The sequence below is a fragment of the Eucalyptus grandis genome, chromosome 2 (assembly GCF_016545825.1).
Source record: "Eucalyptus grandis isolate ANBG69807.140 chromosome 2, ASM1654582v1, whole genome shotgun sequence".
Classification (NCBI taxonomy): domain Eukaryota; kingdom Viridiplantae; phylum Streptophyta; class Magnoliopsida; order Myrtales; family Myrtaceae; genus Eucalyptus; species Eucalyptus grandis.
Genome location: NC_052613.1, coordinates 56,935,889 through 56,963,210, shown reverse-complemented (window position 1 = coordinate 56,963,210; position 27,322 = coordinate 56,935,889). Strand labels below are relative to the sequence as shown.

Here is a 27,322-nt window from a genome sequence, read left to right as displayed (position 1 = left end):
GTGAGAGTGGAAGGTCGTGAAGAGAGAAAATCTTGCCAATGATTTGGTCGAAGTGCATGCCATAGAACGGATGTAGGGGAAATCCTTGCTTGGAATTTATTTTACTTGCGATCATGGTAGACTGGCCTTTCTGTTCGTAAGGCACTTTCTCATTAATGTAGAGTATTCAGCTTTTTGGTTGACATCGATCGGTAGGACAAAAGATCATAACATCAACATTTATTAGGAGATCAGCTCATCCCTCACTGTTCCCTCGCTCTAATTAGGAGATAAGCTGCAATGTGTTGTTAGGCTTTACATAACTTTGTCCAGAGCTTAGAACACAATCGTCTCAGTTCAATCTAGAGTATCCGTGCCTTCATCCAGAAGTAACTGTCTTGTGTCTTAAAGACCCAACAGACTCCATACTCACTGGTTTTGTCACGGCAAGAGCTGTTTGGCATTATCACCAACCACTTTGACAAACCCCTGAAGAACAAGGATTACAAAATGAAGGTTCTGTCAGATCCATTGTGCACCTAGTGCCAGGGAAATTACAGTTTTCGTGTACTATATTTACAGAAACCGCAGACAAAAAATACGAGGAATCACTTGGAACCTGCGGTAATTTATCGTTCAGTTTAGAAGCATTAGCAAGCTCAGCAGCAGGGCCCATGTTTGTTCACTTGCCGCAGCATCTGTTCCGTAAGGAATCCATCTTGAAGCTTTGAGTGAACAAATACATGCCAAGTAGGGTGATATGATCACCGTGTTTGGGGGCTGATTAAATCGTCTTTAATATAAGGTGACACACCACTCCAGGGAATGCGACGAGTAAAGTTTTACCGAGACCAAATTCTCCTAATCGGCACTGCAGGAAGAGTACTACACTTTCCTATAAATTCTTTCCAATTAGGTGTTGTCTGTTGACATGAAGCTACGTAGTTTGAATAGTTGCTAGTTGTCACCAGCTTCGAAAGTTTTAAGATGCATCTTGTAAAGGACCGTATAACACTTGTTAAACAAGCTTTCTTATCCTAGTGAGCAAAGACAAATTAATCACCTGCGACGCTACTCCCCAAGCGCCCCCTTTGTCTGCTTTATTTTCCTGACTATAGAAATCAGAGACACTCCCTGTGATCACTCAAACACGACAGCGACCGGGGTGCGAACCGAATGCTGAGCAGATATCCATGTGATCGCCCCTTGAGCAAGGGGCAGGGTAGCCGTCGCGTTCCTGCCGACTCTCCTCGTGAAGTCAACCCTAAAACTCGCTGTCTGGTTAACATTTGCGAACTCCAGATCACTCGGGTACACGCTAATTGAGTCTAGACCCAAGATAGGGTCAATGACCGACCTGTAACGCGACTTCGCGGGTCCAACGTTCCTCACTGTCCTCGTCACACTCACCTTCGATACCGAACCCGTGAACTTTAGGCTGATCGATGGGTAGTTGAGTTGGTAATCGGGTATGCTCCTTATGCTAGAGCATTTGACTACTTTTTTAACTATGAGCTCGACTTCGTAGTCAGTGTAGTTGAGCCCACAAAGGTAAGGAATGTAATCTTGGGGTGCGATGTCGTAAATGAGACCCGGGTCGACAGCCTTTGATGGGTTGATGTATCCTGCGCCGGTGGTGAAAATGTTAGCTGGATGGAGCGTCTGGTCCACAATGGGTCGGCCCTCCATGTTCAAGGTAGCGGCAGTGGTGATGATGGCGGACTTGATGGCCGCTGGTGACCAGTCGGGGTGCGCGCTCTTGAGCAGCGCCGCCACACCACTGAGGTGGGGACAGGACATGGAGGTCCCGGAGATGATGTTGAATGTGTGCCTCCTGTCTATAGAATAGTCCAAAGGAAATGCCCAAGCGGCGAGAATGTTCACGCCCGGGCCGATGATGTCCGGTTTGAGGATGCCTGGGCTTTGGTAATTGGGGCCGCGGGAAGAGAAGAATGATACAGTCGGCGCGACCGATATCCCGATGTGAGTGCCTTTGAATAGGATCGTGGCCATTGGCGCTGACGCCGTGCTCAGGTAGCCCTTGATCTCTCTCCCTGCGATGTATCTCACATGGACGGCGGGTAGGACATGCAACTCGGGCGATGTGGTGTATCCCGCAGTGGGGTTGTTCACGAGGATCATGGCCGCACCACCCGCATTCTTGACCTCTTGACCTTTCGCGACTCCCCCAGTTCCATCGCCCGCGTCGCACACAACCACTTTCCCTCGGAGGTCCGAGCGGCTCTCTAGTGATCCAGGAAGGCAGAGAGCTGCGGATCCATCTCCGTTTACTCCCGGATAAACAAGGGGGAGTAGCACCGGATGGAAGTCGTGCGGTTGGTACAAGGTCTCCCCATCGAACTCTTGCCCGTTCCCAAGCCTCACGGTGGTCTTTATGCTGCGGTCGATGCTGCTTGCTCCCACGGTGAGAATCCACGGTGCCTCGTTTGACAATGTGAAGTTGGATGGCCCCAGATTCCCCGCGGAGCAGCTGACGAAGATGCCCTTTTGGGTGGCGGAGAATGAACTCAATGCAATCGAGTCGTCGGAGAATCGCTGGGATTGTCCTCCCAAAGAGAGAGAAAGCACATCGACCCCGTCCTCGATGGCCGCGTCCATCCCAGCTAAAACGTCGCCCTCCAGGCACCCGGAGGGATTGCAAACCTGGTACATTGCCAAATGCGCAAGAGGCGCCATGCCTACGGCCGTGCCTCTGGCATTACCGAGTGCACTGGCATTCCTCACAAAAGCACCGGCAGCTGTGCCGGAAGTGTGTGAGCCGTGGCCCACACCATCATACGGCGTGGCAGTGTTTCCAACGGAAACGAAAGACCTCGCACCGATGAGCTTCTTGTTGCAGGCCGTGCTGTTGAAGTCGCACCTGCCCTTCCATTTGGCCGGGGGCGGAGGCATCCCCTCGTCGCTGAAGGAAGAGTGGCCAGGGAAAATCCCCGTGTCCAATACTCCGATGATCACGCCCTTACCGAAGTTCGAATCCTTCCACAGCCCAACTCCTCGGTGCAATCCCAAGAAGTCAGGGGTGTGAGTTGTGTGTAGAGAGAGCGCCTTCTCCGGACGCACGTACAAAACACCGTCCTTCTCCTGAATGGCTTCAGCTTCCTCGGCGGTCAATTTGGCCGTAAACCCGGATAGCACATGCTGGTACGAGTGAACCATTCTTTGCTCCTGGTTAGAGCCGGCTGCTGTGGCAGGTAAAAATGACCGGTACAAAGTATGGAGATCCCCCATCGTAGCGAAATGTTTGTCCATCGGCTGTCGTACATGGACGATATAAGTTGACAACGAACTACTTGCATCAGCTACTGCAATAGCAGCATTAGCATGGGAATTGCTTAGAATCCAAACGAGACCAAGAACGAAAATCGTCGAGGTGGTAGCAGACAATCTGCATTTCTGGTCCTCCATCTCAAACTTGCAGAAGAAACCGAGAAATGCTTTTTGCTTTGTTGATACCAGAACTTGGAGCGCATAAATGTATATAGTAGAAGTGAAATGAAGACATGGCGTCGGTCCAAGCAATTTAATTTTTCTCTTTTGAGGAAAACGATCCATAGTGATTTTTATTTCCTAACGTGCATATGCATTTCCATACAATAGTCAAATAAGACCAGCTGTAGCTTCGAGGACGGGGCACCGTCCATGATAATTTACTAAATGGACTAATGTATCAATGGAAATATAATTATCCAAATTTTAACAAGCTATACAAAGACTTACCCTAAATAAATCATTTCCCTATGCATATGCATTTCCATGTACGAATTGAATAAGACCTGTTGTAACCCTCGAGGACCGGCCACCGTCCACGCAAATTTACTAAAATAGACTAATGTATCAATGGAAAATATAAATCTGCAGATTTTAACGTGCTAAAAATAAAATTTGACCAAAATCCTACCAGTAATGCAATAAAACATAAGTCTTTTTTTTTTTTTTTTTCATTTTCATGACTCTTAAATTGTGCACAAGAGGAAAGTAAAGTTATGTTTAGTCGTCCGGATTTCTAAACAAGATAGAATTAGAAAAGATAAGATATGAAATCTTATAATTTTGTTATATTATCCACAGTTTGGTGAATTGCAGTAAAAATATATTGACATTATATCATGTATATTTTTTTGTATAACGACATATTAGTGTAGATGAACCTAAAAGTTCACAAATGGAGATGATGAAAATTTCTTGCAACACTATTCCCTCATTTATTTTTATTTTGTTTTCCTCACTTTTTAAATTATTTTCTTTATTATTTCTTTTTCCCCATTCCATCATTTTCTAATAAAATTTTATTAAATAGTAAACTATACTAATATACCTAAAATATTTAATACATATAAATATATATTTATATTTATAGATTGAATGTATATTATAAGATAGAATTAAAGTTGAATATATAAATAAAAATAAGATATTATATCGAATTCAAATATTAATTATATTGAAATATATATTTTTATGTGCGATTGAAATATAATTTCAATTTTGTTAATTTAATAAGTTGTTATTCGAAAAAATAACTTTCTTATTATGGACATTAGAAATCCTATCCATCTTTATCATATCTTTTCGATAGGATAATTTTATCCGGCCTATATTCATTTTATATCCAACTTTATCATGTTTTGAATAGGCACCAAACACAAGATAGAATAAATTAGGAGTGTGCAAAATACCCGGGAATCGCCCGGACCGCCCGGAACTGGACTGGAACCGCTCGGAACCAGCGGTTCTTGAGAGAACTGTCCGGTTCCCTTTCCAATTTATGGGAACCGGTGGGTAACAGTGATCTGTTCTCGGTTCCATGGGCGGATCCGCTCGCCCGCCCATCCGGACTGGACAGAACCTTTTTAATATTAAAAAAAAATTACTAAAATAAACCGTAGATCTCATTTCACTTCCTTCGTCTTCGGCTCCTAATCCTATCGCCATTTCGCTGTGTTTACTTCTCCCGCCGTCCGCATCTCCATGTACTTAAATTTGGTTTTTCTTTTTTTGGCTTGATTTGATGTCACGTAATCGTTCTATGTTGAAAACCAAAATTGTTTCGCGTCAAGATCGGTTCCATGGATCCACCCGGGAACCGGACCGGATCGACGGTCCGGTTTCCGGGTGGATCCATGCAATAAACAGGTGAATCTCGGTTCCAATTTTTCGGAACCGGTCCTTAGCGGACGATTCCCGGTTCTAGATCAAGAACCGTCCGCCTGGACCATACACACCCCTAGAATAAATCATATCCTATCATGAATTTATCCTATCACGACTGCTAAAAGCAGCCTAAAAGTATCTTATGATGTAGATACACAACTTTACCTTTAATGCAAGTGCAATCTTAAAGTTATTTTTTTTATGTGATTTTCTATGAAGATGTAATTTAGAACTACTAATTTGGAAGAGATTATATATTTTTATTTTGTATTTTCATGACATGGAAATGAGGCATGTAAACCAAAATGCAATCTAAACGATCTACCGGTGACAACAAAATAGTATTTGACGAAAGTTTTTACCTTTTGTGACATGGCATTTATGACGATGCAAATACAAGACGACGTCCTACTCTATTTTGCAAAAAAATATGCAAATTCTTAGTTATGCCAGTATGTGCAAACGAGAACACACTTAAATTTGAAAATATGAACTTTTCTGGATAAGTAAATATTCAAAATGCAATTCCTTAAACGCAGAAAACTTAATTGATACATGTGATTTTATTAAACATTATTAATGCTTAACACTTACAACATGCTATCAATGACTTTTGTGGAATATTAAATCGTATCGGTACTTTTTTCTCTTATAAGGATAACTTTTCATACAATCTAGAAAGATCTTTTTTCCTAAACACGCATCTAAATGTCCATGCATTTATGGTAATAAATCAAACATTTAAAAAGTTAAAAATTCATAAAATGTACGTTAAGCATTAAATAATTGAATAGTTAAAGAGAAGAAAATAATAATTCCAGCCGTCTCAATCAACAATTAAACGATCTCCTGTTTTAAGGTAAGTAGAAAGCAAATGCAAATATTTTGAAATATACTAATGTATTAAAGCAAATATTTATGGGCACGCGCGTGACGAGCTATAAAAGAAACAACCTAAATAAATTCCTTTTTATAAAATGTGCTTTTATACATGAAAACAAAATTAATCTAATCTCCAACGTGGGATCTTATTGTAATTTTATGACTCTCAATTTGCGAGCAAGGGGCAATCTATTCTACTCTAAATCATTGGGAAATTTGTCAAAAAAAAATCTTAAAAATTTATTATTCGGTGATCAGTTCAATCCTAAACTTTTAATTCATAGAATTATTGATACTCGTGAAAATACTATCCTTAATTATACCATGCTATCAATCACCCACTTCGTAGGATCGCCATAACATCGCGTATTCACAATTATTGCAATTTCATGATTTGGCAATAGCAATTACCCAGGCGGGTCGTGTGAAAAAAGCAGGCTCCTTACTCAATAGTTCATCACCCCAGGCGCAGTTCCAACCGAGTCAACAATTTCCATGACTTTAGATGTACAGATCTTGCAATGGATGCATTTGAATGCGTTTTCTTTCTTCCCTACAGAATGAATTTGTGCATAATATAAACATACGGTGGATATAAATAAATTACTCATTTTCCGGACATGTATGTCAAATACCCTTTTTCTCATCTAGTTTACATCTTCATCTATCTCTCACTTAAGCTATGAATGATGTCCAATGACCTCTTTTTTTTTTTCTTTTTCTTTTTTTAATATGTACTAGTGAGTCATTGAATTTACATAATCTTTCCATTTAAATTCCTCAGACTTAATTGTCGACTAAATAGAGTTGACGTGTTAGCCATAATTCGCAAAAATTATGACGTAGGCGAAATTTTTTTTTTTGCCATCGTGGACTATGAGCTAATGCGCAAGACCAAATGTAGAGCGATGAAAATTCTCACTGTGAACTCGGCACTCAAGCTTCTCATGCCGTATTTAGTTAAGTTGATTCGAAAATGTTTGACTGAAAAAGTCAGGTAAGTTTAAAAATATTGATCACACAAATTAAATATCCAATGACAAAAACTAGACACTTCTTTCTTTTGGGCGAATTTGGGTGAGATCTTTTATTTCGATATGTGGCTTAATTCGCGTATTCATTAGGTCAATCATATCAAAATATACAAATGACATTTTCCTCGACAAAGCGAAGCCTGTCGGGTCGTTCGTGGCACCGGTAAATCTTTTCACACGAAGTGACGAACTCTAGAACATTAATAAGGAAACAGAGTTGTTTTAGGTTTTTTTTCCAACCACTGCAACGAAATAACACGTGTCGAATTATCATAACATTAAAGCTTTTCTTTGTGGCAATGAGATAAGATCAATAGCACTAACTAAGTTTTCTTAACTGGTGGTCGATTAATGAATCGTTCTTATGTTCAGCTTTTGCTTTCGACATCTTCCCCTTGAAACTCGAATTGCTGGCTAGACTATCGATCTCGAGTTCAAAATGAACATCCTCTGAGCAAATGCTTCCAGGTTGGACTCACCATGATCATGTTCGATTCATGTTGCAGAAAATCACCTCGAATGAAACTGGAACTATCCCATGAATGCTACAACCTTCAAATGCAAGACGAAAACCAGCCATTATGGTTAGGTCTCAAAGAACCTAAGTTCCACCATGAACTCTTGCCGCTTCGGAGCGTACCAAGCAACAGCCTTGGCAGAACCAAGAACCTGTAGAGCGTATTCAACAGCAAACACTGAATCATCGATGTGTACAGGTCGGTCCCGGTCCTTCAAGTCCACTGAGACCCTTGAATCAACTCTGACACTGAAAGGTCCACCAATCTAGGAAAAGCAAGTAGAGGATGTCAAAAACAATATAAAGTTACCGAGCATGGTTTCAAGAAAAAGCGACAACTCTCTCATTATGTGGTCGAGATTGTTATTAGGTGATTTCTTCAAGGCAGTAATAAAAGCTTCCCACAAACATTTACAAATAGAAGGCGTCAAAACAATGTAAAGTTGCAAAGTGTGGCTTCAATAGACGACAATTCTCTCATTAAGAGTTGAGACTGTGCTTAGGTTATATACTTCAAGATTGTTATACCAAGGTTCCTCCAAACATTCTGTTTGAACTATCTTGAGCTAACTCATTGGAAAGAACTTTACTTGTGACCAAGAACAATTATATACCTCATTTTTCCAGAAACAGGACCAGATCTAAGGAACCCCTCTGCCCAAGTATTCACTCTAATGTAAGAGTAATTACCTCTTGTACAGACTTATGCCCCCTTCAATACACATTTAAGACTTCATACAGCACATCTAAAAATAAATTCACTCCTAACTAAATGAACAAATTAAGAATCTGGTTAAAATAAGCTCCTCCTCTATGCTGCTGACAAAGTGTCCAAACACCGAGTGTGCTGGTTTTCCCAAGCAGAAGACGACGGATGACGAGAAAAAGGTATGGGAAAGAAGATGACAGAAGAATTGGAAGAACAAAAATTCTTCATGGCCAATTTCAGCTATTTTGCATACTAATGGATAAATAGTTCATATAAGGAATGCATGTACCTGCTGCTGAAGAGAAAGGGTCGCATTAGGACAAATCGCCTGGAGTGTCTCTAGGTTTGGCCTTTGAGAATTTAGAAGATCTTGAGCTAATTGCACACCACCAGTTAGAAACTTGGAACCAGAAGGAAAATCTAGGCAGGCGTGGAAACGGGTAAGATCTAGGAAAAGCCTCTGGAAGTTGCCGTGCTGAGCACTAAATGCAACAGTAGCAAAAGCATCGCCTTTTAGGGCGGATTTTATTGCAGGAGCATTGAAGCAGATTCCACTATGATCCTGTGATATATCTGCTGCATCTGACTTTACTGCATTATCCCCGAAGGAGGCTGTCACAGCAGCACCTGTTCAGAAATGGACAAAACCAAGTCTTAAGAAATAAAATACTACTTCAAATCACCTAAAAAAAGAAGATAACTTGATCATAAACAGATAGAAGATATAGCCCCAAAACACTAATTTGGTCCCAAATCTAACATATGACATGATTATGCTCCACACATAACTTGCCATAATTGGATGAAAATATGGAGAATGGACATAAGATAAACAGAACTACCTCAACTTAACATGCTAGAAACATCTCTCCTGAGGCCTGACAGAAGTTGGATTGAAATGGTTTTTAAACTGCATGTGAAGTATGGGGACTCCACTTAGGTAAAAAGAAGACTTAAGGAGGGGTCACCTTTCTAATAACCAAAAGAAAAATGCTTGTACACAGTCACCTAGCAAATGATTTGAATAATATGGTGAATGCCAACATTTTTTTCCAAAGAACATAACATCACTAACTGATACAATTCTTTAGAGAAAACAAGTGCACTCCACACCAACTTGATATTGCAGGTAATCAATCTCACTCCTCTTTTGCATATGAAAAAGATCAAACCAACAGAACATAAAGAAAGGACAGATTAGTAGATAAGTCTGATTTAACATGCTAAAGACAGTATCTCACCAACAATTCCTGATGCAGAAATGTGGGGATTTGAGAGGAACACATCATATGGTTGCACTAGCTTCAACTTTGGGGCTTTACTTTTCCATAAATCAATGTCCTTCTTGAATGAAAAGGCACCTTTAAGGGCTGTTCCAGGAAGAAGTGTGGCAGGTACTCCGTGAGTAGGTATCGTTTCATTACCTTCATACTGCCTCAATGAGCCCGAGTTATGGTGCATTGATAGATGATAACTGGTACCAGAGTCAGAAGCAATAGACGCGAGATCAAAAGCAATTGAAAGCGGGACGTCCCAGAAAGTCCCATCCTTACTCACAAAAAGTCCCGGGGAGAATGCCTCTACCAACAAATTGTGATGTGGAAACTGCAAACAAAATGTAGCACAAACTCAGATCGCCTTGTTTTCTGCCCATACTGTATTTGATGCATTCGACAATAATTTTGGCACTTTCCCATTACCTTAAAATTTGAATGGATCTACCACTCACAAGCCATGAAATTATGATTTCCATTTATAATTGAGAGTTCTATTTGACAACTGAAATCTCTAAACAGAAGACTAGGTCGCTCATTAAACTTGCCTTGTGATGAAAAACTGCCTTCCTGCGAGGAGTCCTCCCGTCACCATACTCATCTAAGCTAACAAGCAGTGTATCTTCCGGTGTTAACAGCATCTCTGAGCAAAAATTCAATGCGTATAAAGATTTATCCCGTAGATGCCCCCTGATGCCTCGCCACCAAGTCGAGTCCTGCCCTTGCAATAGCCCCTTTTCTTTAACAGAAGATACAAACTTCTGAAGATTGAACTGACCTAATAAAGTAGCAAACCTGCAGAGCTTTAAGTTCCAAAAGATCAGTCAACACAAACATCTAACTGCCAAAATCATCACCAAGCAACAAGTCACCATTGAGATCGACACAAGAAGCACAGGTGATACCTTGCCAGAAAATTACGAAATTGGTGGCATGCAATTAGATTACTTATTGACCTGTTCGGATGCTAGAATCTTTTTCCTCATCTAATTTGTGCAAAACAGAATATGACCATACTCTTACTACAGCATCCAAAACATCAGTGGATCAACTTAGGTGCACAAAGAAAGTGATTCATGCATGGTTCAGGCGTGTAGCACAATATTTGAAGGACCCCAAATAAAATCACCTAAAGGAACAAAATCTACTTGAAATTCGTATCTGGCATAGAAAAGAACCACATGGAAACTAACATCTGTTTCCAAAAGCAACCTATGATCCCATCAGAAATGCAGCTCAACTCATTACATAATCAAGTCAGACATGGAGCTACAAAAGCAACCAAGGATTCCCAGTTAGCAATTCCTTAAAAGAAGCTCACTTTCACCACAAACACTACCCAAATATGCCCCCACAAAACGAGGAGACAACAAACGAACCCAGCCTTGCTCCAGTTCATCAGCAATTGAAACAAGACAACACACACAAAGACATTACCAGTTCTCCCCAGAGGGGATGGTGAGAACCCTCTGGAGAGCAAGCCCGGACCCGCCGCGAGCCGGGTCGCCGGCGAAGGAGGGGACGAAGGGAGCGGTCATGAAGCGCTGCATGAAGTCGATCTGCTTGGGCCGGGAGAGGCGGGTCCCCCTGGAGAGGCCCAGGGGGAGCGGGTTCCCGGGCACGGGTCGGGCCAGCCCGTCCAGAGTGACGGGCGTGGAGACGTCGAGGTCCCAGAAGGCGTCGTCCATGGCCCACCGGAGCTTCTTCATCGTCGTCATCGCCGCGATGGGTGGTGGTGGTGGTGGCTGGTGGGTCTTCGTCTTCTTCCGGCGCTCGAGGAGGGCCGGTGAAGAAGAGTGGCTTCTCCTTCTCCCAGGCAACTTTATTAAAGTCGGTAAATTTTTTGTTCACCGTACGTTGGCACTATTATGTGTCCGTGACAAACATGTATCGCGCACATCCGACATTTTCAAAACCCATTTTTGACATCATCACATGATGCTCTTCATCTTATTCATTAGAACAACGAATTACATATTTAAATATCAAATTTGTTGAATAATATCACCTCGTGTGATCTTTTAGTCCTATTTGGACATCAAAATTTCGACATGACTAATAAAAACGTTATATTTATGATTCGCTATAAGAAATGTTACGAATTTCTCTTTATCAATGACATATGTTAAACATGATTGCAAAGTCTAGAGGCGGCCGATCAATGTGTTGGAAGCTCGTGTAACATCTTCCTTGAACTTGACATGGGCGCAAACTTTTGTAGGTGAATTTTCTTAGGACAGACGAGGTTGGACGATAGGATTTTACTTGGATTCCGTCGAGGTGTTCCGCGCCTACTACGGACCTCTTGAACCCTTTCTACCGTTGTAACTCGTGTCATTGTCTGTACCCCTTTTTTACCCACATGTTTTGCTAGGGGCTTTGATGTAAATGCGTTGCTGCCGGCTTTGGCCACATGGCTTTGGAATCAGTGCTTGCTTAGTACGAGAGGAGGGGCTCCACTTCCTCCCGCCGACACTTAAAAAGCAAACGAAATAAAAGCAAACAAGAGGACTTCTCGAGCTCCTTCATGTAATTTCAGTTCTTCGCGCTATACTAAGTTTTCTCCGCAGCTTAGATTAACGATGATTTCGTGCCTACGATGCTTCCGTCTAGCTACGCAGGTACATATGCAGTCGCAACCCGCATCGGGCTTCGAGATACTGGGGAGCAACGCCCGGAGTTGCGTTTGATCCCGGTGAGTCGACGAGCTCGCCGAGTGGGCACTATATATGGAAGTGCGAGTGGAGAGACTTGCTCGACTTTCAAGAATAGTCCGTTCATGCAAAAGATGGGCAAACCGCACGGTATTGATGGAAGGAATTTTCAATGGGCCAATGACTTGAGTGTAAGTGGAGGTGAATTACAAATGAGAATCAATATTTTACTCACATGAGTCTTCGCAAATCAAGATTCTAGTAATCTTCAATTTCGGCTCATCCGTTCAATTCATATTTGCAACTCTTGGACTATTTAGAAAACCCCCCATTTATTTTGGCTAAATCATGCTTAATTTTGTGATTACGCTCAAACGTCATCGGCAGTGAGATTAGGATTTGATTACACCTATTTTAAAAAGGTTTGTGACTCGATTAATAAAATATAAGAATATAGAACTCAATGAACTAATGGTTTTAATTTGAACTACGGAGCACAATCTATGCAAAACGGAAAATCGCATGGAAATCCTAAAGTCTGTGTATGTTAGATCATGAATTTTTCAAATAAGGCCCTATTTCTTTTCGTAAAAAAAAAAACAATCTAAGTCGTTTTGATCAAACTCTCTCCATCTTACCTAGGTGGCACCATCTTAGGTAGCCACATGAACTTTTGAAAGTCCATAGTTTGATTGCACCAATTGAAAAGATTGAGGATTCATTTTTATACAAGGTTAATGACTTCCGGTGCAGTTTCTAGAAGGCTGGCTGGGAGTAGGCATAGGGCATGGGAGCTACAAGGATACGCGATACAACGGACAAATGCAGAAGAGAGGTGGTCCTTTGGCCTTTTGCTTATATCAGATTCCTTCTGCACCTAACCGATTTTATATTTCACATAAGACGGCATACAGATTGTGATTTGAAGTTTAATCTAGAACATCGAATCTGAATAAAATCATCACAAGCAAAGGAAATTCCAAGCTGTCCACTCTTGTCTTGACTCCTGAAGGATGATTGCTGTTAGCATGTACCACACGCTGTTTCGACAGATATCAAATTGGGCTAGAGGGCAAAACAATCTTAAGAAAGATCGCCGGTGTATCTAACTCATGATATCGTCCGTCTACAAGGCAAGATTTCGAAGGACAACAGATGATGTTGCAGCTGCACAGGGTATACTTTGTGACAAATGAGATAAGTTTCGTGCAAAAAATGAAGTCAGAATAGTTTTCTTGGCTCTTGGTTTGATCCAGTGGAAGGAGAAATGGTTAGCACCTGTTCTTCTTCCTTCGACTGAGGGAAGGAGAATCTTGATTTTAAAAGAGGACGTGACCATCTCTGTGGGTTGCTGATGATGGCCATAATCACTTTTTTTATTCCAATTTAAGAAGATAATATTTGTTCCAACATAGGTCCAAATGTATGTAGTTTTCAACAGTACAAGAGTCTCTCTGAATGATGGAGTCGGTAGCATATAACCGGCATCAGCCAATAAACATCGCCTGGTCGCAGATCATTTCAAGTATAATAATGTTCATGATGGTAGAGATAGCTATTATCGTATGACCCAGCGAGACGTAAATGAAAATGATGCGTTCGTTGGCAAGTCGTCGTCGCATCACTTCACAAGGTTGAACTTCAGCAGAGAACAGAGGAAAGCTGTCTCTTTAGCTCAAACAGTTTCCCCAAAAATTCATCTAGAACTTACTCAAGAATTATATATGTGATTTTGAGATCTTTGTCGTTGAGATACTTTGCTTTCCGAGCATCATCATCTCCATCATATCATAAGCTTGGACCAGCTTCTGGGATCACCAAGAAAGTGAAAGATTAATTAAGAAAGCAAAATGCATTGTCACCGTGATAGCTTCACAATGTCTCTATGTCAACCGTCGGCTACAAAAGTTCACATCACACTTCTGATAGCATCACAAGATGCTCTGGTGAGTCTAGTTTTGTTGCATTGCTAAAGTAGTTTCTCTCTCTCAGTCGCTCTAAGTTCCAGAGAAGCAAGAGTTGAGTACTGCGATACTCTCCTGCAGCAGAAATGCACACTATTGACATCCTTGTTGAACTTCTAGAGATCCTTTTCCTCTGAGTTCAATTGTTCTTGAATTTCTGAGTCTCTTCATTCTCTGACATATACACTCCGAACTTTCAGTCAGGCACGACTAACTGTCTCAGTGTCAGTCCTGATCTAAGTGCATGATATACTCTGTTTTCTTGTATCAAACTGCATTTTGTCTAGAAAGCAATTCTCGAGTGGTGACCAATTATACCTCAATCCTTCTAAAGTTTTGACCCTCTTCCTTGGTTCTTGATTTGGTACCATCTTGCTTCTGAGAAGAGTTCACTTCAGCAGATCTCAAGGTAAACCCAGTTTTGTATTCAGGTGAGAACACCCTTGTATGTTTTCATACAGATTCTCATGCAAACAGCTGATGTTCTTGTCACTGAAAGAGATCGACACCTTCTTGTTCATCAGTTGTGGCCAACATGGCTGAGGAAAGCAGTGTGGATGCCGAAGCAAAGATCACACAGGCTGTTGTGACAACAAGCTATTCACTAGAGGTGATTTCAGAGGGAGGGCCAGCTCAGGAAAATGGCGGTCAGGAAGATGCCGAAAGGAGCTCCAGGAAACAAGAGCGCCCCTTTACAGTGCCATACCACAAGCTTTTCTCGTTCGCGGATTCCATCGATTACCTATTAATGTTAGTAGGGACGATCGGCTCTGTTGGAAATGGGGTCACTATGCCTCTCATGACACTACTCTTTGGATCACTCGTTGATTCTTTTGGAGCAAGTGCAAGCAACAAACTCATAGTGCATGGTGTTTCCGAGGTACTCTATCCTAGCCTTTGTACTTTCCTAGCCTTTGTACTTTTGTACAAATTCTTTCCCTCAGCGTCTGGACTGTGAAGCTCAATGTCACGATAAATAGCAATTTTACCTTGGCATCTAGTTTATCTCCGTAAAATTTTGTTGGAAGTTCATTTTGAAGAAACTGTTATTATGCTCTTTACTTCTTTACCAAGAAAAGCTCTCAGTGCTCTCTCGTGCTAACGTTTTGCTATAAGTCAGCGATCTTGATGAGACTAACTCAAGGACTAATTATACAGGTGTGTATGAAGTTCATTTACTTGGCTCTGGGGTCAGGGGTGGCGTCTTTCTTGCGTAAGTGCATTGGCCTACCTGCATCAGTGAACCTTAACATGCGCTTTTTAAGGATTGTATGATGCTTAAATTAACGGGCCTTTACTTTTACTTGTCATCATTAGAGGTTGCCTGCTGGATGGTAACTGGAGAGAGACAGGCTGCACGGATACGAAGCTTATATCTCAAAACCATTTTGAGGCAAGACATTGGCTTCTTCGATAAAGAAATTAACACCGGCGAAATAATTGGAAGGATGTCCGGAGACACCATTCTGATTCAAGATGCCATGGGTGAGAAGGTAATGATGTAGCAGAACAAGTCGAACATCGGCTCGTTCTTGTTCTCCTTTTCCCTTGGCAAATGCATTTTTAAATGCCTTAAACAGTTGGCTTTGGAATTGACAGTGTCCCCTTAATTCTGATACACTTTGCTTCAGGTTGGAAAGTTTATACAGCTGATCGCAACATTCATAGCAGGTTTTGTCATAGCTTTTGCCAAGGGATGGCTACTCACCCTAGTCATGTTGTCTTCAATCCCGCCCCTCGTCATCTCTGGTGCGATTATGACCATCATTATATCTAAACTGGCTGTAAGGGGACAAACAGCTTATTCAGTTGCAGCAACCGTGGTAGAACAAACAATCGGGTCGATAAGAACTGTAAGTCAAAATGTGTAGGGTAGGACTTTCCTTCTTTTCGATTAGCTTGCTACGACTATAATTAGTTATGTCCCAATATGGCAATACCATTGCAGGTTGCATCATTTACTGGAGAGAAGCTGGCTGTAGCTAAATATAACAAATCACTGACTAAGGCTTATAAGTCGGGTGTGCAAGAGGGTTTAGCCACGGGGTTCGGCTTTGGGGTGGTTATGTTCATCATTCTTTGCACATATGCCCTGGCTCTATGGTTCGGGGCAAAAATGGTACTCGAGAAAGGTTACTCGGGAGGAGATGTCTTGAACATCGTTTTTGCAGTGCTGACGGGGTCCATGTATGCAACTGCTTATTTGCCCTGGAATCTTGAATGTGATGCGGCAAATTGTTCATCCCAGATGGATTGATTTTCTTATGCTTTGCTTCTCAGGTCTTTAGGTCAGGCATCTCCATACCTCAGTGCATTTGCCGCAGGACAAGCTGCTGCATTCCGGATGTTTGAAGCGATTGAGAGAAAGCCGCTGATAGATTTATATGACACCGACAGACGTATTTTGAAAGATATCCGGGGGGACATCGAGTTGAGGGATGTGTACTTTAGTTACCCTGCGAGGCTTGAGGAACAAGTGTTTAACGGGTTTTCTATCTCAATACCGCATGGCACTAATGCAGCATTTGTCGGGGAAAGCGGGAGTGGAAAATCGACGGTCATAAGTTTGATCGAGAGGTTTTATGACCCCCAAGCTGGTGAAGTGCTTATTGATGGGATCAATCTGAAAGAGTTCCAGCTGAAATGGATAAGGCAGAAGATTGGCCTTGTGAGCCAAGAGCCTGTATTGTTCACTTCAAGCATTCGAGACAACATCTCTTATGGAAAGGACGGCGCAACTGACGAAGAAATATGGGCTTCTGCCAAACTTGCCAATGCGGCTAAATTCATCGAGAAACTACCCCAGGTTCACTGCCATTTTCTTAAAAAATAATGATTTCCTTCTCCTACTTCTTCTCACAAGATGGAACAAGCCTGTTAAACCTTGACATTTCAAGCTCTTGCTGTTCAGGGGCTAGATTCAATGGTCGGTGAGCATGGAGCTCAACTGTCAGGGGGTCAAAAGCAGAGAATTGCAATTGCCAGAGCAATTCTCAAGGACCCAAGAATTTTACTCCTCGATGAAGCCACAAGTGCCCTCGATGCAGAATCCGAGAGGATCGTGCAAGAGGCCCTGGACAGTATCATGGTGAACAGAACAACTATCATTGTAGCTCATCGCTTAAGTACAGTGAGGAATGCCGATGCGATTGCTGTGATTCATCGTGGAAGGATTGTTGAGAAGGGTTAGAATTTCTGATAATTTTTAAGTCTTGGCAATTACATTTTACCAGAGACTTCTGAAAACTTTACTTCTAGAATAACCATTTATATCATTGATGCCTTCATATACTGCAATCGAAGTATCAACCAGCTATTCATGACTGCATTGTAATTATTCCCCAATGGCCAGGTCCGCATTCCGAGCTTCTCAAGGACCCTGATGGAGCATATTCACAGCTTATACGGTTACAAGAAGTCAACAATGAACAGTGCGCACCGCCCAATCAAGACAGGCCAGAACTAATAGTGAACTCAGGAAGACATTCGAGTCAGCGCATATCCTTCCTCCGAACCATGAGTCAGGGGTCATCTTCCATTGGAAACAGTTCCCGCCACTCATTTTCGTTGTTTGGTGTGCCAAGCGGGATAGGCGCTTTGGAGACAGTCCCACCTGATTCCAGCTCTCCTCCTTCAGAATCACTTCCAGATGTTCCATTGTATCGCCTGGCTCAGCTGAACAAGCCGGAGATTCCTGTCTTACTTCTCGGCACTATAGCCGCTATAGCCGCTGGGGTGATAATGCCAATTTTTGGCATTCTGCTGTCGTACATAATCAAAACCTTCTATGAGCCGCCTCATAAACTCCACAAAGATTCGCAGTTTTGGGCATTGATGTTTGTTGTTCTTGCACTTGTCTCTCTGCTGGTGCACCCATTAAAGTCCTACTTCTTCGCGGTCGCCGGCTGTAAATTGATTCAGCGGGTCCGGTCCATGTGCTTTGAGAAAGTGGTTTTCATGGAAATAAGTTGGTTTGACAGAGGGGATCACTCTAGCGGCGTGATAGGCACAAGACTATCTTCGGATGCTGCTTCTTTCCGTGGTCTAGTTGGAGATGCTCTAAGTTTGCTCGTTCAGGACATTGCCACGGCAGTTGCTGGCTTAGCCATTGCTTTTGCAGCGAACTGGCAACTGGCTCTTATAATCCTTGCGTTGCTGCCCGTGATGGGGGCAAATGGCTATGTCCAAGCGAAGTTCCTGCAAGGATTTAGCACTGATGCAAAGGTTCGATCAACCACTCGTACTTCATAATGTTTGTACATAATGGGAGATACACATTTTGCAACAACCGACAAAACATTTTAGTCAGTCCCTCATAGTAAATAACAATTTCAAAATTGGTTACAGAAACTGTACGAGGAAGCGAGCAAAGTCGTGACTGACGCGGTGGGAAGCATAAGGACAGTGGCTTCATTCTGTGCAGAAGATAGGGTCATGGAGCTGTACATGCAGAAATGTCGTGGCCCGATTAAAACAGGAATAAAGCAGGGCCTGATAAGTGGGATTGGGTTCGGGACATCGTTCTTCTTGATGTATTCCGTATATGCCGTCAGTTTCTATGCCGGAGCACGACTAATTGATGATGGAAAGACGACACCAGCTGCTGTTTTTCGTGTACTTCGTCTTCATCCTATGATCACTTGATTAACCACATGATTTGATAATTAAGGCCAGATTTATGCTAATGTCAATATTCTTGTACCAGGTTTTCTTCGCTCTTCTTATGTCGGCATGGTCAGTGTCTCAATCCACTGCTCTTGTCCCGGATTCTAGTAAAGCAAAGAGTTCTGCAGCTTCTGTATTTGCCATCCTCGACCAGACATCAAAAATTGATGCAAGCAGCGATTCCGGAACAACACTTGAAAATGTCAAGGGAGATATCCAGTTCGAACACGTCAGCTTCAGATATCCCGCTAGACCCGACGTGGAAATATTCCGAGATCTCTGCTTAGCGATCAAATCGGGAAAGGTATGACACATTTTAGGATTCGAAGTGCTCCTACATAATTTTGTTAACAGCTCTATAGTGTAGCTTCTAATGAGGAATACACCGAACATGCTAACGTCAGACAGTTGCACTGGTCGGGGAAAGCGGCAGCGGGAAGTCAACAGTGATCTCGCTGTTGCAGAGATTCTACAATCCAGATTCAGGACAGATCACATTGGACGGGACAGACATAAGGCTACTGCAGCTGAAGTGGCTGAGACGGCAAATGGGTCTAGTGAGCCAGGAGCCTGCGCTGTTCAACGACACGATCCGAGCGAACATCGCCTATGGAAAAGAAGGAAACGCGACTGAAGCAGAGATTGTCACCGCAGCTGAAACTGCAAATGCTCACAATTTCATCAGCAGCCTACAAAATGTGAGACTCCTATTGCGATTCCTGTCTTGAGCATCTGGTGATGAAAACTAGCCGATCTTAGGTCCGCCACGTTGTTAAGCCGTTCTGTGATTCGATTCGTAGAACAATTTTCCCAAATGGAACATCGACAAAATTGCTTCTGATAGTGTAGGAGCAGAACTATTAGTCCAAATGAATTATGAAGTATCACTGAAAAAAGCTCATTGCCCAAACTCCATGGAAAAAATACTGCAGGGTTATGATACGACAGTCGGCGAGCGAGGCGTGCAGCTCTCAGGCGGACAGAAGCAACGGGTGGCAATTGCGAGGGCCATGGTGAAGGCTCCGAAGATTCTGCTCCTCGACGAAGCCACCAGCGCCCTCGATGCCGAGTCCGAGCGCGTGGTGCAAGACGCGCTGGACAGGGTCGCAGTGGACAGGACCACGGTGGTGGTGGCGCACCGGTTGTCCACGATCAAAGGCGCGGACTTGATAGCGGTGGTGAAGAACGGGGTGATTGCGGAGAAAGGGAAGCATGCGACCTTGATCAAGATTGAGGGTGGTATCTATGCTTCCTTGGTGGCCATGCATTCCGCTACATCATCATCTGGGTGAAATTTGTGTAAAATTTGGTCAAAGGGACTGTTTCTTTTGGGCTGCTGTTCCTCAATATATATGGTTTTGGTACGATTGTATACGTACTTAATAAGGTCACCTCTTTCTTGATCCAGATGCCTAAAGTGGACAATAATGGACGATAAAAGAATTTTCCGATGAAGGATTGAGATCTGTTCTTTTGTAGTTGAATGGTTTCATTGGTTCATCGAGAGTTGGAAGTTGGTTTTTCGTTGAATAATTCGGTTGATTGTATGAGAAACATATCGATTAAGGATATGTTAATAGTTCGTGTTGATGATTTGACCGTAAATTAGTGTTTTCAAATTCAAAATTTCTTGTCGGAGTGTCATGAGGTTGGGAATTAACGCTTGAATCGTGAGAAAATTACAGATGTGAAAGTCTTATTACACTTATCCGTAAAAAGGGTCGATTTGATTATGCGAATTAAAACTTTTAGGATTGAATTACTATTTTTCGATGAAATTCATAGAATTTAATTGCATAGACTAAAAACTTTATCACTAATTTAAAATATCCTTGGCTTTCATTTTTAGAGTTAATGAAAATGAATTTTTGTTTCACGTTAATATTTCCCCTTATGACAAGTTTAGTTTATGAAAATTAATATTTTTAACGAGATAAATTCTGAAATGCATTTCAAGTTGTATTGTATTGTATCCTATGTTAATAAGCATATTCTTGTTTGATAAATTGGTTTCTGATTAGCAAATTAGTAATCTTGAAAACAATTTTTTTTTTTAATTAGTGATTTGTAGTTTTGAAAGTGAAAACAATTTTCCTGATTTTTCTTTATGTAAAATAAAGGTATCGTCTTTCCCTCCGGGCAAATTCGAGTGGAAGCTGCAATGAGTTCACTCGCTCGATCGCTCCGGCGAGCTGCTTCGTCGCCGCCGTCCAGCGCCGCCGTACCGGCGCTGCTGCGTCTCTGCTCCTCGTCTTCTTTCGAGCGCCACTCGGCCGCTTCGCCCGCCGTGGCGTGGAAGCCCGCTGCCACCCCCGGGGCCAGGTCCGCCGATAAAGCGTCCAGAGATGGTGGTGGTTCCGGTTCCTCCTCCGCCGCCGCCGTCGATTGGCCGAGGCCGAGCGAGATACCGTTTCAGGCCAAGGTCGCCAACTCCGTGACCCTGATCGGTCGCATCCGCCTGCCGGTTCAATCCCGGAACGGTCCCGACGGCAAGCTCTGGGCGGGCACCGTCGTCACCCGCGACGAGTCTCCGGACTCTCCGTCGCTCTGGTTCGTTTGGCCGTTCTTCGTTTTTGGGTTTCTCCCTTCTCAGATACTAGCTAAGAATGTGCGCGTGCAGAAGTGAAAGCAGTTCAATTTATGTAGAGAAAGCGAAAATGTGTGATCATTCTCGTCGTTTCTGGACATGAATTTCAATGGTTGCGGGATTAAGTAGCAATTATTCCGGTATTCTTATTTAGAAGTTTATCCATTTTTGTAGTAAACCACGATTAAATTTATCTTGATAGTATGCGTGGCCACTCATAAATTATGTGCAAAGATGTATTGGGTTTGATTCATGCTGAGCAGACATGCTGTTGTTGGGTTGCCAGCTGCGAGTGTTCCACCAGGAGCATTTTGTAAATCCTTTCGAACTGTCTTCTTAACAGGATTCCCATCACATTTGAAGGTGATTTGGCTCATGTTGCGGCTTCACATCTGAGAGAAAATGATCATGTCTGTATTGCTGGACAACTGAGCACAAATCCACCCCCATTGGATGTTAACCAGGGTCAGACCAAGGTCCAGGTAATTTTCTGAACTGTAATTTTGAAGGCACGACATCTTTGGATTGTGGATTCCTCTTTAACTCTTTGAGTAAGGTGTTCTGGTTGTGTTACCCTTTTTGGGGTTTGAGTTGAAACAAATTATTTATCTTTTTAGTACATTTAAAAGTCTTTCCATCAGCAGATTTTCTTTTCAATCTGTGTTGAAGTATTTGAATTGCTTTGCTTCTCTATAGGCATAAATGTTTTGAGATATAGTGCTTGATAGAATTGCTTTGCCACCTGTTGAAATCATACAATTCAGGTATCAAACCATATGGTTCTGTTGGATCCATCTTCAAAATGATTTGACATGAACATGTGGGGAAGGAGCCAGAATCATATGCTCGAATTTGATTTTCGATTGTGAGGAATGAATCAAATACAATTGAGAATCAAGATCGAGCAGTTTGGAACTTTAGATACAGTTTTGATTTTTCTAGTTACTGGTTAAATCATAGCTTTATATGATTTCAAATGTTTGAAGGAGAAGAATACGGCAAATCTCTTTTGTGATTTTTTTGTTTTGTTTTTGTGAAGTAAAGGAAATTATAATGCTTATTAAGGATTTAGTCACCCACGTTTCTGTGGAGGAATCAAGGTTTCATACGTTGGGTATTTAGTTCACTGCACAGCCTAAACCTGATGTACACCTGTTACACTTGCAGATATCTTGTATATAGCTTGATTGTAGCTTGGGGCAATATGGGTATCTCTTGCTTTTGATATCTAATGATGATGATAATTTTATTCTTACTTCTCTGAAAGTTATGAAGAGAAAATGGGTTCACTTCTGTTTCTTTCCTTGTGGCTTCAGTGTGTCCACAATTGTACTTTCAATCAACAATTAACTAATTGAAGCTGATTTTGATATTTTGGCTTTACCAGGTGATGGTACACAGCATTAACTTTGTTGAAGGATCTTCTCAATTGAAAAAGAGCTCTGTCTCGCATAGAAATGAAAAGTCTACTGGTAGTTGTGCTGGTATGGCCCTAGATCTGTGGTCTTCAACTATTCTTGCTTACCCCATGGAACACACTAGTCCATTCTGAGACCCTTAAGCAGTAATTTCTGCTTGAATTCTCGGTGTTCTATGTTTGTTTAATTTATGGAGACCTATCTGCATCAATTAACATCCCATTATCTTAATTCTTCTAGTGAAACTAAGCTTCAGACACGTGCCCTGACAAATTTTGGGGGAATGATGCCTAATTGGTGATTACATGATGAGTCACATGCATAGACGCAGACAATTGACCGATTTAGGCAAATAACTTGCATTTTTGTGTGGAAAATCTGGTGGAGCTGCATTTCTTCTTTGCTGTTCCTTTACCTACTTTATTTGGGTATTGTGTATGCCTTTGAGTCCAAGTTCACTCCTGGTCAGGCTGGGGTAGGAAGGACTAGTGCGTGGCTCTTATACCCATGTAGACGACCTTCCAAAAAGCTTTTGTAGGAAATATACCTATAATGTACATCAACTACGTCTCTTAAGACAGACATACAATTCTCCTATTATTTGCAGGGAGAGAAAAAGAGGGGGAGAGGAGAAGGAGGAGGAAAGGGAAGGGGAGGGGGGGGGATGAGCCCATACACCCTCTCTTATGATATTTATAATATGTAAGGTATATGAATATGCTGAGGTCCCTAAACTTCAGGAACAATCTTTTAGATGGTGAAAACCCTCATGTGTTGGAGGATCTTCTAGGTAGCACTTGTGAATGGTGAAATTAAGATTCCAAAAGGTGGATATCATTGTGATGGTCAGTAACCTTTTTGTCTGAAAAGGAAAGATTTCTTTTACCTAATGTTTTGATTTGAGATCTAATTGAAGACTTCAAACAAAAAATGAGCAAAATGATCTGAAAAGACCCATGTTTACTACCCTACATAGTGGGAAAAGGCTTAACTGTTGTTAATGTTTTAGCTAACAAGACAATTAGCAGGGTCCACAATGTCAACAAGAGTTGTTCTGCATAATAAGTCAGCCATGAAATGGATACTAACCTGAATGAAAAATGTCCAGAATCAGAAAAGAAAGGACATGATCTATTAGCAAATCTCATCGTTCCCTCTTATACAAGTTATTACATGGCTACTATGGGTTTCATTCTTTTCAATTTCTATGGTCATTGTCACTGTCATTCAGTTACACAAAAGTATGAGGAAGGCCCATGGAAAGACCTCATCGATAATCCGACAGACTGGTGGGATAACCGTGACAATAAGCACCGTGGATTGGTGATGACCGTTCACTGAGACTTGTTTCTTTCATTTGATTATTCCAACCTATCTAATTCAGATTTCTAACATTTTCCAGGTGAGTCCTAAGTACCCAGATTTTAAACGGAAGGATGGTGCTGTTGCTCTCTGGCTTGGTAAAGCACCCAAGTGGGTTTTGCCAAAGATTGAAGGCCTTCAAATTGACGCTCAATTTTGTGGAGCTAAAATTGCAAAGGAGCAAAATGGTTAGTCATGGTTTATTTCAGTGGTATGTATGCTTTTCATTCACATAACATGATGATTCCCAGATGTTATCTATGTGAACTTACTTAATTGTTGCATGCTTGTTCGAAACTAATGGTGCCTTTGATGGACAACATGGAGAATTTTCTTAGTCGGTGATTTCCTCTGAAAATAAGGTTCTGATTTCTGTGAACCAACCGACACTATATGACTGTACATCTGCAAGGCCTAAACAGAGTTGAAAGCTCTGTATAATAGCAAAATGTTCTTTTTCCCATGGTACACTTTCTATCATCCTAACCTGGGATATGTCAGTTTCTGTGAGGAGTAGATTAAGTAGACGAGACTTTTGAGAATTGACAGTTGTGGAAGTTAAAGTTCAGAGCTTGAATATATGGATCTCATTTTGTATGTGATGGTGGAGCGCATTGGCATCGCAATGATCTGTTTGTTGAATGACATACCTTTTTTGTCCTGGTAAGGAATCACTTGTACTCCAAAAAAGTGCAAACTAAATTGTTTTTCTAATGGCTAGTTTGGGCACACAGCGCATGCCTAAGGTTATATTTTAGCAATTCAGAAGATTCTACAGTTTCTTTAGATTATTGCAACTCTTTCAATTTCTCCCTTAATTAAAATATCTTTTCTTTTGTGTTTTCATTTTGATAAGTCTCTCTGTGTAATTATGTGTGATTTGATTAAGTTTAATTATTCAAGTATTTTCAACGTGTCTATTTGCAATGAAAAGTCTCTAGTTTCTTTAATTGGGCATGTCTTGTGTGATGATGACCTTTTTTTACAAAATGAAAAAGAAAGGAGTTTTTTTCTTTTTCTTTTTTGGATTATTCAATGTAGGGTTGAATTTCTGGGGTGGAATATTGATTTTGAGGGGTGAACTTCCTCTCCCCCTCAAGATACTCCTCTTGGAACCTCGATAAATCTCAACCATTGATAAAAATCTCGTTTCCAATGTAATTTCAGCAGAGAATTGAGAAGTAAAACCATCAGGACCTGGATTTGCCCCCTTATTTCCTGAAGGACCTTCTTATCCTCCATAGCTCCAACTGTTTCAATCAATAGCTACTTCTGATATTTGTTAACTTGAATACTGCAGCCAATTCATTCCTCCTGAAAGTTTTACTTGAGCAATTCACATCAAAATCTAGGAGCTTTGATAAAGCTTGATAGCTTCCTGGGGTACATCGACGTACCCATCAAATCTTTGTCCCTTCTCAGTTGAGGGCTCTAATTGCTTCTTCAAGTTCCCTACTAAGACAACCCTGAAGATGGGTTCAACTTTAAGTTGCCTTCATAATTTTCCTCTCTCCACAATTACCTGTACCATATATGACAGTCAAAGGAAAGATCATTTCTCTGTAATTGAGCAACCGTGCTGTTGACTATCAATAAACAAACAGCTAACCTAAATTTGAACTCAAAAGAATCAAAATCCTGCCAGACCTATCACAATTAAAGTTGTGATCCAATGACCGAGCAAAATGGTGAGTGAACGATTTTCAAAGCTCTAGACTCTTGAATCTAGTTTGTAGCGGGCAAAAGAACTTTAATATAAAGATGAGAAAGAAATTAGAGAACCTACGTATTTGCACAGGTGCTTACTAAATGGAACACTTGAGTGTCATAATTTTGATAATGTACAGCTTCTGTTGGTTTTAGGTGATGATGCCTGGAAGAGCTTGTTGGAAAACCCAGAAAAGTGGTGGGACAACAGATCAAACAAGGTAATACATTGACTTCTGAGGCATCAAAATGACAAGTAACTATTTTAAGCCAGGATCCCTGCTTGTTTTCTTACCAGCCTCTGTCATGGTCCTTCATTTTCACAGCTTAAGGAAAAGTCCCCCGACTTCAGGCATAAAGAGACCAGGCAAGGCCTTTGGCTGGATGGCTTGCCCTCTTGGGTACTAGCCAAGTTGCCTCCGATTAAAGCTCATGAAGGTGTGGCTCCAAACAAGAGTAATAATGTGCTCTCTTGATCAATGCAAGTAGGGAAGAAATTCAGGAGGAAGTTGAGTCTGATGACTCGATTCCTAGTTGGTAAGGCGTACAAATTATCAAAGGTTGTTGGATCATGAGAAACTTATGCTTGACAGATTTGGCCTGTCATCATTGCTTGGTCCAGAAGCTGCATTACAGGTTATTTAATAAAAATAAGAGTTCTTTTGGCTGAAACTGCGGAAAAGGTTTGAATCATTGTAGATTTGGACGTGTGATGGTAATCAACGCTGTTAGCTTCCTATTGAACAATAGCATTTCCCTTTTCTCCTCTTGTTCTTTTTTTATTTTTCTTTTTGCCTATTGTGTACATTGGTGAATATATTGATATTAAAGAGACAATTACATTGGTGATAAGCGTTATTCTGGAGGAATCTATCAATTAATATTAGCAAACTGTATAATATGTTGGTAATATAACCGAGGACAACTGTGAGTCTCCTTTAGTCCTATTGCATGCGTGCTTCTGTGGAGATGGGACTTTATAATATCTAGTGCAGTTGTTCGGTCACCCGTTGAAGATGTGTTTCCAAATGAGAAAGGAGTCTATTTTACCAAAGCAAGTTGTCGAAGCTATGGAGCAAAAGCTCTATGACTTTCTTTTGGGGACGCTAAGGCTGATAAACTTCATGGAGCAAGAGTTGCTTGGGAGATTGTACGTCCCTCCATCCCAAGACACATTATCTTCTGCTTGGTCTCTAAAAATAGATTTACCTACAGAAGATCAATAGGCTATCGAAATGGGTACCGACCAAGAACTGCTTTGAAGGATGTCGTGAGAATCATGCGATAATCTCTCCCTTGTATTTTTCCCCCTTTATGCTAAAATTTGGTCCAGATCACTTTCACTGAGTGGAATTTCCTGTAAATACCGCTGGCAGACGGAGTTCAACTGAGCGGAGA

General features: G+C 41.6%; 4 protein-coding genes across 7 annotated transcripts; 2 read left to right on the top strand and 2 right to left on the bottom strand.

Moving 5' to 3' along the window:
* Window positions 1-1,119: 1,119 nt before the first annotated feature.
* Window positions 1,120-3,405, bottom strand: LOC104435741 (subtilisin-like protease 1). The gene has a single exon (XM_010048439.1). It carries the CDS (start codon window positions 3,403-3,405, stop codon window positions 1,120-1,122), a length of 2,286 nt encoding a protein of 761 aa, XP_010046741.1.
* A 3,922-nt stretch (window positions 3,406-7,327) lies between these two features.
* LOC104434084 (protein TRIGALACTOSYLDIACYLGLYCEROL 4, chloroplastic) lies at window positions 7,328-11,396 on the bottom strand. Its single transcript, XM_010047040.3, has 5 exons — window positions 11,005-11,396; window positions 10,116-10,362; window positions 9,535-9,898; window positions 8,583-8,920; window positions 7,328-7,850 (listed from the first exon to the last, which is right to left on the bottom strand). The coding sequence occupies exons 1-5, from the start codon at window positions 11,283-11,285 to the stop codon at window positions 7,653-7,655; spliced, it is 1,428 nt and encodes a 475-aa protein (XP_010045342.2). The 5' UTR covers window positions 11,286-11,396; the 3' UTR covers window positions 7,328-7,652.
* Window positions 11,397-13,994: 2,598 nt separating this feature from the next.
* LOC104434083 (ABC transporter B family member 11-like) lies at window positions 13,995-20,325 on the top strand. Of its 4 annotated transcripts, none has more exons than XM_039307678.1 (14): window positions 13,995-14,167; window positions 14,572-14,616; window positions 14,710-15,065; window positions 15,344-15,398; window positions 15,503-15,678; window positions 15,817-16,038; window positions 16,134-16,372; window positions 16,466-16,991; window positions 17,097-17,370; window positions 17,538-18,409; window positions 18,533-18,799; window positions 18,891-19,154; window positions 19,255-19,548; window positions 19,783-20,325. In XM_039307678.1, exons 1-14 carry the CDS (start codon window positions 14,107-14,109, stop codon window positions 20,140-20,142), a joined length of 4,011 nt encoding a protein of 1,336 aa, XP_039163612.1. In that variant the 5' UTR covers window positions 13,995-14,106; the 3' UTR covers window positions 20,143-20,325. The 4 variants fall into 4 exon arrangements, with proteins under 4 accessions (XP_039163612.1, XP_039163613.1, XP_039163614.1 ...); XM_039307679.1 differs by having other exon boundaries at window positions 13,996-14,167; window positions 14,587-14,616; XM_039307681.1 differs by having other exon boundaries at window positions 14,156-14,167; window positions 14,587-14,594.
* Window positions 20,326-20,976: 651 nt separating this feature from the next.
* Window positions 20,977-26,793, top strand: LOC104434082 (protein OSB2, chloroplastic). Its single transcript, XM_010047039.2, has 7 exons — window positions 20,977-21,400; window positions 21,781-21,919; window positions 22,825-22,921; window positions 24,087-24,178; window positions 24,258-24,405; window positions 26,081-26,145; window positions 26,251-26,793. The coding sequence occupies exons 1-7, from the start codon at window positions 21,012-21,014 to the stop codon at window positions 26,398-26,400; spliced, it is 1,080 nt and encodes a 359-aa protein (XP_010045341.2). The 5' UTR covers window positions 20,977-21,011; the 3' UTR covers window positions 26,401-26,793.
* The last annotated feature ends 529 nt before the right edge of the window (window positions 26,794-27,322 follow it).

Excerpts from the sequence above, each read along its gene's own strand:
- LOC104435741 (XM_010048439.1), bottom strand. The coding sequence starts at position 3,405 with ATGGAGGACCAGAAATGCAGATTGTCTGCTACCACCTCGACGATTTTC.
- LOC104434084 (XM_010047040.3), bottom strand. The coding sequence starts at position 11,285 with ATGACGACGATGAAGAAGCTCCGGTGGGCCATGGACGACGCCTTCTGG. Across the intron at positions 8,921-9,534 it reads TTCTGCATCAGGAATTGTTG|GTGCTGCTGTGACAGCCTCC; the intron begins GTGAGATACTGT and ends ATTTCTGAACAG. Across the intron at positions 7,851-8,582 it reads CCCTTTCTCTTCAGCAGCAG|ATTGGTGGACCTTTCAGTGT; the intron begins GTACATGCATTC and ends TGCTTTTCCTAG.
- LOC104434083 (XM_039307678.1), top strand. The coding sequence starts at position 14,107 with ATGTCAACCGTCGGCTACAAAAGTTCACATCACACTTCTGATAGCATC. Across the intron at positions 14,617-14,709 it reads AAACCCAGTTTTGTATTCAG|TTGTGGCCAACATGGCTGAG; the intron begins GTGAGAACACCC and ends CTTGTTCATCAG. Across the intron at positions 16,992-17,096 it reads TCATCGAGAAACTACCCCAG|GGGCTAGATTCAATGGTCGG; the intron begins GTTCACTGCCAT and ends CTTGCTGTTCAG.
- LOC104434082 (XM_010047039.2), top strand. The coding sequence starts at position 21,012 with ATGAGTTCACTCGCTCGATCGCTCCGGCGAGCTGCTTCGTCGCCGCCG. Across the intron at positions 21,401-21,780 it reads CCGGACTCTCCGTCGCTCTG|GATTCCCATCACATTTGAAG; the intron begins GTTCGTTTGGCC and ends TCTTCTTAACAG. Across the intron at positions 21,920-22,824 it reads AGGGTCAGACCAAGGTCCAG|GTGATGGTACACAGCATTAA; the intron begins GTAATTTTCTGA and ends TGGCTTTACCAG.